At 43.6% G+C, this 12,829-nt stretch overlaps 1 protein-coding gene across 2 annotated transcripts in view; it reads right to left on the bottom strand.

Moving 5' to 3' along the window:
• Positions 1 to 12,829, bottom strand: part of USP6NL (USP6 N-terminal like) — a 172,499-nt gene that overhangs the window by 93,466 nt on the left and 66,204 nt on the right. For both annotated transcript variants that reach the window (XM_019543714.1, XM_019543715.1), the window contains exons 2-3: positions 10,266 to 10,339; positions 6,514 to 6,596 (exon numbers count right to left, since the gene is read on the bottom strand). In XM_019543714.1, the coding sequence (XP_019399259.1) occupies positions 6,514 to 6,596; positions 10,266 to 10,339 (157 nt within the window). The remainder of the gene's footprint in view (positions 1 to 6,513; positions 6,597 to 10,265; positions 10,340 to 12,829) is intronic.

Here is a 12,829-nt window from a genome sequence, read left to right as displayed (position 1 = left end):
AATATACACAAGCCTGCAGAATAATTATTAATGTACAAATTCTCTCAACAGCTGGTTAAAAAGGAAATGGGTGAAGAATTTGTGATAGCTGTTACTTACAATTTTAATAACTCATCAGGTATACAATGAGTAAGTGCCAATCAACATATTGTCAGGCATCCAATTTGTAGCCATATTGGTCTAGAGCAGGAGGTCTCAATCCCCAGGCCAGCTGCTACTCGGCAGCCAGACTGGAAGTGGCCATGGACCAGCAAACCACGGCCCCCCAGAACCGGGCGGACAGGCGGCGGCTCCTTCTGCAGGGTCCGCAGCAGCACAGGGTTTGGCCCACGCTCCCACCCAAGGGTGGGGTTATCCTTACCCGTCTTCTGGCCAGAAATTCTAGCCACGGTCAGGTGCGACTGCTGGGCCGTGGCTTGCTGGGCCATAACATAAGAACTTTGGGAACCCCTGGTCTAGAGGAAAAAGCAATCAGGACTCATAGTAGAGGTGATATCTTTATTAAACCAAGATATTTGCAAAAAACATTCTTTAATTGCACGCTTTCTGGCACAAATGCCCTTCATCAGGCATTGGAAAAAAGACTGTAAAAAATTCTCCTGGGTAGAAATGAAAGTTCATATTTCACAGGATTTTACTGAGGAGTCAATAGATGAAATACTGACTCCTCTGGGCAGATGGTTCTTGGCTGGTAGGCATCTCTCAGCAATCTTGTCAGGCTCTGTGGCGATACAAAATCACCTTAAGCAAAGGCAGGGGCAGTATCTCAGGTTACAGGTGGTCAAAATTGCTTCATGCTTGGGAAATTATGAAGATTTCATTTTTTATTTTTTTTTAAATTGGCTAAAATTCATTATCTTCCATGTGTCAAAAATATTTTTGCAAAAATCTTCTTGGTCTAATAAAATATATCACTTCTACTATGAATCAACATATTGGCATTCTGTTGAGTGAGGGTGGCTAATGAGCAAGTCCTTCAGTGATCTGGGGAGTGTAACATGGAGGAGCACAGTTTCTTGCCTCTGTGTTACCACAGCATGCTGAACCACTGCACTGACCAAGGAAGAGTCCCTTTGTGCTGTCCTGACTTCCCTACAAAGGGCCAGGGGCTGTATCTCCATACCACCCAAGGAAGCTGCTTACTCTGCTGTGTTTATATTAGTCTTTGATTCTCTCTAGCTCTCTGAATAGCCTGAAGATTATGAAATGGAGATGCTACCTTCTGTAATCCTATGCCACTGACCTTCAGGGCCAAGCAGGGCTGCTGCTTCTGTATCTGCTCTATGTTCCTGGAGCATGTGCAAGTTTACAAATAAATGAAAAACACATGGCAGCATAGGACATGTAGACTGGGATTTGCACAGGAACATGCAAGGACATAAGCATGCAAGTGGAAAAGAATTTTACAAAACTTGTTATGCATGTAGAAGAGGCTGGGGAATAGGTAATACACCATTATTTGAGTACCATAAGGTGGTAGTGGACTACTCATCTTTAATTTGAGCATTTCTTGAATACCTAAATGCTTAGATACTCTGGAATAACATTCCTTTACTGGAGTTTTTAACAATAACTGGCAAACAAAGCTCTATTTAGGTAACAAAAGAGAAAACGTGTTCCAATTCACAAATGAAAATCTTTTAAAAAGTGCTCAAAGGTGTTCAAGCTAACACCTGCGTAAAACATTAGCCTATTTATAAAAACACTGGCTCCTTAAAAACAAGCCCCCACTCCGCAAAGCATTAAAAGTCTGAAGCCAAACAGTAAAGGAATATAGCCAGTTTTAAACAGCTTACAATTTGCCAACTTAATAGGTTAAGTCTTTAAAAAAAAATTCAAACATTCTTTTAGCTACTACAGGAATGGTAGGATGCAAAATCAGAGTCTAAAAATTTTCCAAGGATCACTGGTGACCTTCAGAGCAATTGCTTGTGGGCCGATGACATGATTCTAGCTCTCCTTACTTCCTGCTGCTAAAATGCATTAACAAATCAGCTACAATATTAAGCATGGAGTCCTGGCTCTAATGGCATGAGTGGGAGGTCGGCCAAGAAGGCCAATCACACCTTTTCCTAAACTGACTGATCCCTTAAGTAATTGCTGAAGAACTATTAGGCAACTGCAAATGGGTGAAGTGTCCACAAGATAAGCTCCACAGAGCCAAGGTCAACAATGAAAAGTCTGGGAACATTTATACAGCCATATACTAAACTTAATTTAGGGCACTGGGCAAATGTATACTTGGAGGGGTTTCAACAGCAGAGGCGAAGCTGCTGTTCAGTAGCACAGCAGCTGTTCTGTCCTAATGGTTAAATGTGCACAAGCTGGGCATGATGCGAATGTGGCACAACTGCTCCAGCTTGAAGCACAACTGCAGGATGAAGTTAAAGCTGGAGCAGTTTGGCTACTCTTGTTTTTGTTCCCCACTTGTGCACATGTAACCATTACAATGCAACAGGTGCTGCAAGGTCCAGATCAACAACTCCCCCTCCCCTACTAAAAACGCTCCAAATGTACATTTGTCCATACTGTAATAAAGCCAAAGGAAGAAAGTCACTGCTTTCCTCACAGGAAGCAGGGTTTTCTGAGCTGTTCTGTCCTCGTGACTCTCCCATTTGTGCACATGCAATCCAGCACCAGAGTTAGAATCTGTGACCAGCAGTGTCCAACTTTGTTCCGCATATCCCCACCCCAATCCCTCGTCCCCAAGGAAGAGCCCAGCTCCTTCACCATCCAGAATCACAGTCTGTATGGCTCCACAACAGCAAGTAAATGAGGGGAGGGGGAAGATGAGGATGGCCATGAGAACTAAAAGGAGAGATCATATACTGTGAAGTGAGTAACTTCATTCTTTTTGGAGTTTCCATCCATGCCAGCCATGCTAGTGTTAATCTCCCAAGAGGGCAGGAGATAGCACAGGAGTCGTACTAAATCAGTGGTCTCCAACCTTTTTAAGTAGGAAATCACTTTTGGCATTTAAAAACAACCCAAGATCTACCATGCACAGCCACCACCCCCCGCCCAGCAGGTATGTCTGTGGAGAGGGAAGAGGGGGGAGGCAGATCAAAGCAGAGGGAGAAAAAATTGTTTAGGGGTGCGCCTCCCCATCAGGTAAGTCTCATCTGGCTGGAGCCCCACTCAGCCTACCCCTGCTCCTGCAACTTAATGCCCTTCACCGCAGGGACCTCGATCTAGCCCCCACTCCCACTTCTCTCTGCCATGGACTGACATGGTGGACTGGGGTGCACGCGTGCATGCCTGCAGGCACTCAGTCCCCCACCCCAGCCTCGGATTGACTTCAAGACGCTCCAAGATCTATTGCAAGAGGCTCCGAGATCTATCAGTGGATCAAGATCCACTGGTTGGTGGCCACCGTGCTAAATTAACTGTAGGAACATCCTGGATCTCACTGGAATCAAAACAGATATACAGCACATACAACTGTGGTTCTCAACCATTGTAGACTCCAGGCAGCCCTGGATAGACTCAAGGCACCCCTTGCAAAGTCCTGGCTCTCAGTTTCACTCTTTTTTACCTAAAGAAAAACAACAGAGAAGTTTTTCTGTTGCAAAGAACTCAAAACAGATCACAGCCATGCATCTCTGTTTGAAACTTCTGGATTATCTTACGGATCATGTTGGTAAGCTTAATACTGCTAACACTGTGTGGCACCCCATGTCATCCTTAAAAGGATCTCAAGGCACCTCGGGGTATAACAGCACTCTGAAAATCACCAACATGGTCCTAATCAATAATGTCATGCAACAAGCTCCAAGTAGCAGTCCTGCAAGTCTCAGACACAGAGATGCTTTGAGCATGCCCTACAAGCTGCCTACATTCCAGTCAAATAAGATTTGAGCCTGGGAATATCATCTGTTGAAATCATGAGTTCATAACACAGTCAGACTGCCACATAACAGATCATGTGCTCACCATAATAATTCAAGAATGTATAGTTCAGCCTAAACCGACTTTTCTAAAAGAGGAGTGTGATATTCCTGCTCTAAGTAAATTTCTACTATTAAGAAGTACTGCACAGCTAAGAATAATGTAAAAGAAATGATCTGGAACTAATTAAGAGTCAAGAATCATGAAACTGCCCTGATGATACCCATAGATGAGGGTAAGTTCATAAATATTTATGAACTCCACTCACAATGAAATGCAGCTCAGTGCACTAGTAGATAGATAGTGAGGAGCTGTACTTTGCAAATACTTGAGTAATTTATGCAGCGTGTTATAAATCATTTACTTTGCATCCTATTGGGCTGCCTATACAGCAATGGGGGCCAACCTTTTTTGGCAGTCATGCCACAAATTAGCCTTGCACCCTCTCCAAGTACCACTCCAAATACCTCCCTCTGCTCTGCTGCTGTTTTCTGTTCCCCATTCTGCTCTGCCTACCCAATCTCCTGCTTTCTGCCCCATCAGCTGTTGTGCTGCTCGTCTCCTCCCACACCTGTCATGTGCCACACAGAGGCTGCCCGTGCCATGTGCCACAGGTTGGCAACCCATGTTATACAGTATCAAGTTCCAGTGGTAAACATCAACAGTGGAAAGGAAACATGATACTGTGATTAAGGAAGGGTGTTTCTACACTTCAGCATCAAAGCAGTGAATGCACTGTAGAGAGATATCAGCGGTAGCTTTAACCTACTTATATTGGGTACCAGTGTTCTTGACAGTTTAGCTGCATCACTACAGAGCTCAGCACAAGCTAATTTATCCTGCTGAGAAGCATTTCTGTGACCACAGCACAGATCTACTCTACAGCACTAAACACTACAGTTCACAGAAGCTGAGTTCCCCAAATGCAGAGTAACAGAAGAGAAAAAAAAGATATAATAAAAATAAGGGGGGTGGTCAGTTCTCAGAGGTTAGTCAAGGAAGGATGTTAATTCAAATAGCAAGCATTAAAAATCAACTAACAGAAGTATAATAAGCAATACGTAAGTGCAGAATCTGTTTGCAACTCTTTTAAGGACTTGACTCAGCTCCCACCAAAATCAATGAGAACCTTTCCAGTGTCTTCTACGATCTCTGAACCAGGTCTTAGGAAACAACAAGAAATAATTCCCCACCCCCCCTACTGCCAAGTATTTAATTTGCCTCCTTCTCATCCAAAATATCTGCAAAGTGAAAACTGTAGTCTACAAGATACAGAGTCTTTCATCCCAGAAGACTCCAATGCAGTTTACAAATCATATGCACAAGAATCGATTACACTCACTAATGAAGTGAAACCATTCCACAGATAAAATCTGACAGCTAATTAGCACCATATGGCAAAATCACAACAAAGGCTAGCAGAAGTAAAAAAAAAAAAAGAGATTAGTATTAGCATATTTTTGTTAGGCATCATAAAAGTCATTTCTTCATCAGTCAGAGACCATTCTGGACTTCTCAACTTCTAAGCTTCTCTGAACTCTGATAGACAAATATTTAATAAAACCAAACAGTCAGTCAGAATGGAGTTAAGTTAGCGAATCCCAGCAAATCATTCTACGTTAATTCAGTATCTGTAAGTCTCCTCAAAACATATCATTAAACCAATCTAGAACGTCTTAAGGAAGAAAACCAACTCCGCTGAAGACGCATACAGATATTCAAAACTTATTTATAGCTTGATCCAATAGTCAATTAAATCATTAGAAAGGGTTCACTATATAAACAGATGTCATTAAGAATGACTGCCAAAGAGAGTTGGAAAATAGCTCAGTTAAGATCACCTACATAAAGTCGACGCCACCTCCCTTCATACCTCCTTTATTCTAGTGGTCTTTACTCCCAATATCACATATTATGGACAGAATTTAATGATGTATTGTTTGACAAACAAGTTGTGATCAAATCTATATTGAAACACAGAAGCACCTGGAGGTATATGTATACTAGGTTCTAGCTTGTCCAACTGTTTAGGCAATTTTAGGCTTCAACCCTCCAATGATTTATTCGTGGGCTTAGTTTTATACATGATGAAGCATCTCAATAACTTTAAATGGGTCTACTCAAACCATAATGTTAATCACAGACACGTCTTTTAGGATCTAAATCTTTGTCTTTTATAAATGTAGAATTTCATGGTATTTCCTACTTTTTTAAAATTAAGATAATAAATAAAAAGAAGCTTCTTTCTCTGGGACTTTAAACATTTGCTCTTTGCAACTTTTAAGCATTTATTTTATCTATACTATTTATTTTATATACAATTCAAAATAAATTATAATGCAGCTGAAGTATCTGCTTTAAATTGCCACACCTAAACAAAATACTTCAAGCCTTTTCCTATTACGTATTTATTATAGATCAATTTCAATCATGGAATTAAAAAAGCTAGGAATAAAAACCTCAGGGCAAGACCATTTAAAATGAAATTTGCAGTAGTTCTATTAATAGCAGCAATCAATACTTTCACCAGATAGGCATGGAATCACCAGACAGACATGCAACAAAAGATACAAGCAATCAGTGGCAATCTTTGTATCACCTTTCTTTTTCAAATTATGAACTTACTGTAGAAAACCAAATCTATCTGTGACTTTGTAAAGACGGTAGTCAGCATCTTCCCAGGGTTCAATCTGTGCACCCTCTCGTCCCTGAAATAAAAAAGAAAGGAGTTAATGGAGGTTTACATACCACCACAACGTAAGCTCAAAAGACTCAAAAGAAAAGCCCTAAGCTCTGCAAATGTTGTATGGGGGCATTCTGGAAGAGAAATATAGAAATCCCAATATGGCTTAAGAAGGAAGAGACAACACCACTCCACCAATTTTCACTAACTGCACTTCCATAGTAGAGGACTATAAACTGTCCCTTTTTAATAGTGATTTATGTCACTAACTAATAGCCTAATGATTGAGTTAAAGAGCACTGTGATTAGACAAAAACCAAGAAGCAGTGAAGGAAAAAGTTTTGAAAGGTTTTGAAGGAAACATCATCTTCAACTTGATTTGGTAGAAAGGGGAGAGACAGTAAAAATATTCAGAGGATGGGGATTCACAGGATCATATGAACAAACAAAGAATATTTCAGCAACTGCATGTTGTTCAGATTAAATTGAACCAACACTTGTCAAAGAGGCTGAAGAAGGAAAAACTACAGTAGTCAAGGCAAGGAGAATGTGAATGGTCTATAGGATTGGGAAGAAAAAAAAATGGGTCCTAGGTGTGTGAGAGAAAATCCAGCCATACGTTAACGCTTCCTAGATAGAAGAGATGAGCGAGAGGGAGAAGTCATGGATTCCCCAAAATTCCTCTTAGACTGTTAACCAAGTGACAGAGATGATGATTTCCAAGAAATCAAAGTTTCCAGAGGTAGACACACTGCACACTTGTCAGTGACAACAGCAGGGATGTCTCTGTGAGGGCCTACCAGGTCCACCAACTGGGGTAAATACAGTCTTCATACTCATATACTCGGTAATATACATTCTGAGACTGTATTGGAAAAATCTCCCCATCGATGTCTCCTTCATGTAAATTCTTGCCCATCAGAGACCCAAATACATTAGTGGATTCACTGCTGTAGCTATCATATTAATCTGAATGCAAGACTACTTTGAATTGAAGAGGACCTCCCCAATAATTAGATTCTATACATGGACATTTATAAATGGCATAATTTTCCATGTATAGAGTCTAATTATTGAAGGGTCATCTTAAATGTGTTCCCCTGCACCACTGCAGCATGGAAAAAAAAGACTCCTGCCCCTTGTTTCCTGCTTGGCCCCCCAGTCACTTGACCCCCTTCTTGGCACCTGCACCCTGTCATCTGTCCTCCTTACCACTTGTACTCCCATGATGCCTGCCCCCTGCCCACCTGTTCCCCCATGCCACTTGCCCCCCTCCCTGTCATCTCGTCTCCCTTGACCACTTGCTCCCCACCTGCCCCCACTACTGTTTACCCTGGGCAGCAGCTCTGGCCCTGGCCCTGCCCCCAGCCCCAGCCCAGTCAGGCACCAGAACCACCCTGGCCTCAGCCCCAGGTTAGAGGCAGAACCGGAGCCCTTCCCATACCGCTGCACTGTCTCCCCCACACTCCTTCCCCTGCATGCCCCTCTGTTGTCCTGCCCATGGACTGTGCACGGTGTCATCTCCCCTATGCTACCTGCAGGCGCAGCTTCGGCTCCAGCACTAGGACTGGAGCAGCCGCAGCCACCCATTCCAAGCGAATGCTCAAATCCAGGAAGAGGGGGTTCCCCTCCCCTTTGTTGAAGGTGGAGGGAGGGGGGGGAACGTCATTTGGGATCTGAGTGTGGTGAATCTCCAAAGGCTCATAAGGTGGTGACAGCCAGAACTACTTCCACTGGCCATCATATTCCCCAAGTAACAAAGATCACTCATTATCAGGGATCCACATTTTCCCGGTCTCACAGAAAAACAAAGCAAAACACAGATTTCCCTCCTTACCAGAGTAAAATGTGGATTTCTCATTTTAGCAGAGAAACCTATGGATTTTGCAGTTTTGCAATGAGCTCTCTGCAGGCTGGCAATGTTCCAGCATGCAGGGGGCTGGGAAGGGGCGAGACAGGCACAGGGCACCATAAATGGCTGCCAGGCAGCTTGGAGAGCAGCTGCCACGCATAAGTGGCAGGGGGGCACTGAGGCCTCCATAAGGAGAGAGGGAGTTGGGCTGGGGCTTCTGCCTAACCAGGCAGTGTGTGGGGCTTGGGCCCCGGGGTTGCAAAGCACGGGTGCAGGCCCCTGCTGAGTGTGGGATAGGGCCATGGGCAATTTGTCCAGGGTGGGGTGGGGGGGGAGACACGGGGGCGCACACAGACAGCTCCCTGCCACTATGTGCACTCCTAGGGGCCCACCCCCTAGATCTGTGTGTGGGGCAGGTATGCACTGAGGGCTCAGGATCCTGCCCTGCTGCCCTCCCCTGGAGCCGCTGCAGCCAGGTGGATGGATGCGACCCAGCGCAGCAGGTCAGAGGGGCAGCATGGGGAAGCTGCTTGCCGATGCGAGCTCCGCACTGCCCTGGTGACATGCCCTGCATGTGCGGCAGAAGTGAGGGCAGCGACATGGGGTTGTGCCCCTCGCTGCAGCCCCGTGCACAGGGGACATGTCACCAGGGCAGCGCAGAGCTCACAGCAGCAAACAGCTTTCCTGCGTAGCCCCACTCTGCCCTGCAGCACTGGGTTGCCTACAACAGGCTGTCTCCAAGGGAGGGCAGCAGGGCAGGGGCCCAACCCCACAGTGGCCAGCCTGCCCCACCCCTCCCCCACACACAGATCTGGGGGGGCACAAGTCCTTCCTGACCCCAAAAGAGTGTGCACAGCAGGGGGAGCCAGCCTTCCCCGCCCCCACCTGAGCCCACAGCAGGCAGTGTGGGGGGAGCCAGACTCCACTCTGCTGTAGCAGCCACAGCCTCCTCCCAGGGGCAGTGGACCCAGGTCCCTGGCCCCATAACCCTAGCAGTTGGGTACCCCCCGCAGCAGGACTGGAGGGGGGCAGGGGGCTGTGGGTGGGGGGCAAAGGGCACAACAGAGCTGAGGGATTGTGGTTGGAGCGAGGGCCATGATCAGGCCCGAGGGGGCTATGGGGAGGAATTAGGAGCACCAGCAGGACCGGGGGGAAGGGGGGAGAAGGCAGGGTACGTCCTTTCATTTTAATCATGAATTGCAATTTTTTTTTAAATCAGAGAATTTGTGATTTTTTTTTTTTTTTAAAATCAGGAAAAAACAGGATCTGCGCTCACTATTCACAAAACTAAATTGGACTTTTTAAGCTATAAGGCTTAGGATAAAGATAGCAGTAATATCACTATAAAACAAATGTTGCCAACAATAAAATGACCAAGCTCCCTCAAATCAGAGAGCTGCCACACTGTACTTTGTATAACATTATGTGCAATGCTGCCCTTAATTCTACAAATTTAAGTCAGTGATTGTAGAGTAACAGTGCCAATGACAATGCAATGGGAATATGCAAGTAGGCTGTTGGCATATTCATCCCAGTTGCATTTTGCATGGTCTTGTACTAGCTAAATGGCTTAAAGAACACGACATGGTAACTTTTGTTTATACGAAATTATTTACTATCAGAGTTCGATATGAGTATATTTTTGCCTTTTAAATTAGCACTAGTGATTTAAACATTCAATTTCTAGTACCATATATTAATGATCAACTTAAAAAGTAAATGCACAGGCATAAAAACACTGGTTTAATATCATACAGAATTATTTAGGAAGAGCTGAGGGAGACTATATTCCCATTTCTAACAGATTATGTTAAATACTACACCATTAATCAGGATGCTTACCCTGTCATACTTGGCAACTATCTCTGCTCGCTCTTGGGCAAGTTTGATAGCAGCATCCTGCTCGGCATCCGAGTCTGTGGAGGATTAAAACAAAAGGTTATTTAGAATTACTCTCCCTTTAACAGAAATTTGCAGATAAACACTGAGTATAAATCTCAGTTTCATAGAGACTCTCAGGCCTGAGAAGCACCAAAACGAATGTATCAAATAAATGAGACCTTGGCACTGCAATCTGACAAGTAACAACTTGAACAACTGTTTAGAACCATTAAAAATATAATGTCGTGTTCCAACTGCTGAGTAGACATAACTTCAGCTCTCAAACCTGTGATCTAACAATATGTTCTGTTCCCACAGCATTATGAAAAACTACAGAACTAAAGCTTGCATTGCAGCAAGATACTGTATTTACTTGAATATAAGATGACCCCAAATGTAAGATGACTCCCCCCAATAATTAGATTCTATATATGGAACATTTATAAATTTGTTACATTTTTCCAAATATAAAATCTAATTATTGGAGGTTTGTCTTGAATTTGTCCCCCTCCCACTGTTATAGCAGGGGCAAGAAACTAGAGGTGGGTGTCAGGTAGCCTCCTTTCCCTCTACCCACCTAACCTCTTCCCCCTGCAGCCCTTTCCCTCCCCCCCTTCCTTACTGTCAGCACATGGAAGTGAGGGGCAAGTTTGAAAACACTGACTTTGAAATGAACATACCAGCACTAATTTGCATACAGTCAAATTATTACAAGTGCCCAGAAAATTAGTTCCTCCAAAATGGATGCATTTTTACCTTTTTTGAAACTGCTACACATTTTAGCACAGGTAGTCCATAAACACACTTTTAAGCAGCACTTTTATGCCTACTTGTACGCAGTACAAACCACACATGTTATTACTCAAGAGCCAAGAGGCAATGAACATAGTTCATTGGGCTGGGCCCCAGCAGAGCCAACTGTATTTCAAACCATGGTGACCCCACCGCTCAGCACATGCTTGTATTCTAGTTACCAAACAAAGGAGCCATGTGCTAATTAGCCTCCAACTCATGACTGGAACCAGGTGTTCTTGTCGTGGGATCCTCCAAAAATCTGCATGAAAATGATGCACAGGGCTCTACCCAATGGAGGGTGGGGCCACACTAATCATATGCAACAGACTGAGGGAGGGTGCAACAGAGGGATTCTGAGTGAACCATTTAGGGCCCCATTTGGTGATGCTTGCCAGGCTTTTAAGACTGGTAAAGAAACAGGAACCACTGGAAACGGGGAAAAAGGCACAGCTCAGATGCGAGTGAAGAAGAAATTAACATGTATTCAATGTAGTGGTTCACCATGACTTGAAAAAGGATTGGTGCTGAGAGAGGCTGCACAAATGGGCACTACCATATATCTTCTTCGGGCGGGCTGTACTACACTATCCTTGTGGTAGGTTCCCATCAGTATGGTTGCTCAATTGGGGTCGTGTGTTTTATAGTCATGCTTAACATTGGCTGCATTTAATCAGGTTCCTATTACTGAACATAGGCTGCTTTCAGCAGCACTTCAATGATAGACAAGGTATTTAATGAGATTTCCTTTTATACAAATATAAGATGAGGGGCGTTTCCCTCCCATGCCGGTTCAGAAAAAAAAAACCTTGTCTCGTATATGTGTAAAAATAGTATGCAAGAGACTTCTAAGATATAACTGAGTTCTTGACAGTCATCTGTATTTTTACTACGTGCAGCATGCCTTCTTTCCTTATACCCAATTACTATATTAATTTCCATGCTGCCAAGCCAAACCTATATTCTTTTCCCTAACCTTTCCAGAAGATCACCATTTAAATGTTAAAAATAACCAGGACACCAAAGGTTACAAGGAAAAAAACTTCTACCTTTCTTATAAGGTACAGATATGGCAAATAATATTGTGATACAACCATCTCCAACTTAAAAATAGTCTAAAGTTAATAAAAATCCACACTGAGTGATTTCCAGGAGTCAAAATAGCAGGATTAGCATGCACATGTAGTGCTAAGAAGTGCTGCTTGCTTTACCGCACAGGTCCCTGGTTATTTACAAGAAAACACCGAGCAAAAAAATGGATCATGTCAGGAGCTAAAACTGAGGCAAGTAAAATCGGGCACAAAGGCAATATCATGACACATCAGCAAGACAGAGTTGACAAGTGAGGCAATTTGGATGGACAGGCAGAATGGGACCTGCCAGCCCACTGATGAAAAAGCAATGTTTCAATGCTGTGTTGGGGTTAGAGTAATAGAAAGGGATTCACTTGATTGAGAGGAGAGAAGGGAAAAATCAGAGGCAGACAACTAGACTAGCTTACTTGGCTGCACTGTCTAAGTAAAAGTATATTCATTCCTTAGTCCTCTAGAGACAGAGGGGATACCACATAAGATGAAAGGTAGTTAAGACATCATATCAAACAACATTTGACAATGAACTTCACTTAACTAATCCAAGAGAGGTTACAGCACCAGAATTAATGAGGCAAATCATCTTCAAACAATGGGAAAACTTTAGCCACTGTTTGCTTTCTATTGAACACCAATGCATTT

This window comes from Crocodylus porosus, unplaced genomic scaffold (assembly GCF_001723895.1).
Source record: "Crocodylus porosus isolate Cpor-Errol unplaced genomic scaffold, CroPor_comp1, whole genome shotgun sequence".
Lineage (NCBI taxonomy): Eukaryota > Metazoa > Chordata > Crocodylia > Crocodylidae > Crocodylus > Crocodylus porosus.
Note: the sequence above shows the minus strand (reverse complement) of the source record. Positions and strands in the feature narration are given on the sequence as shown.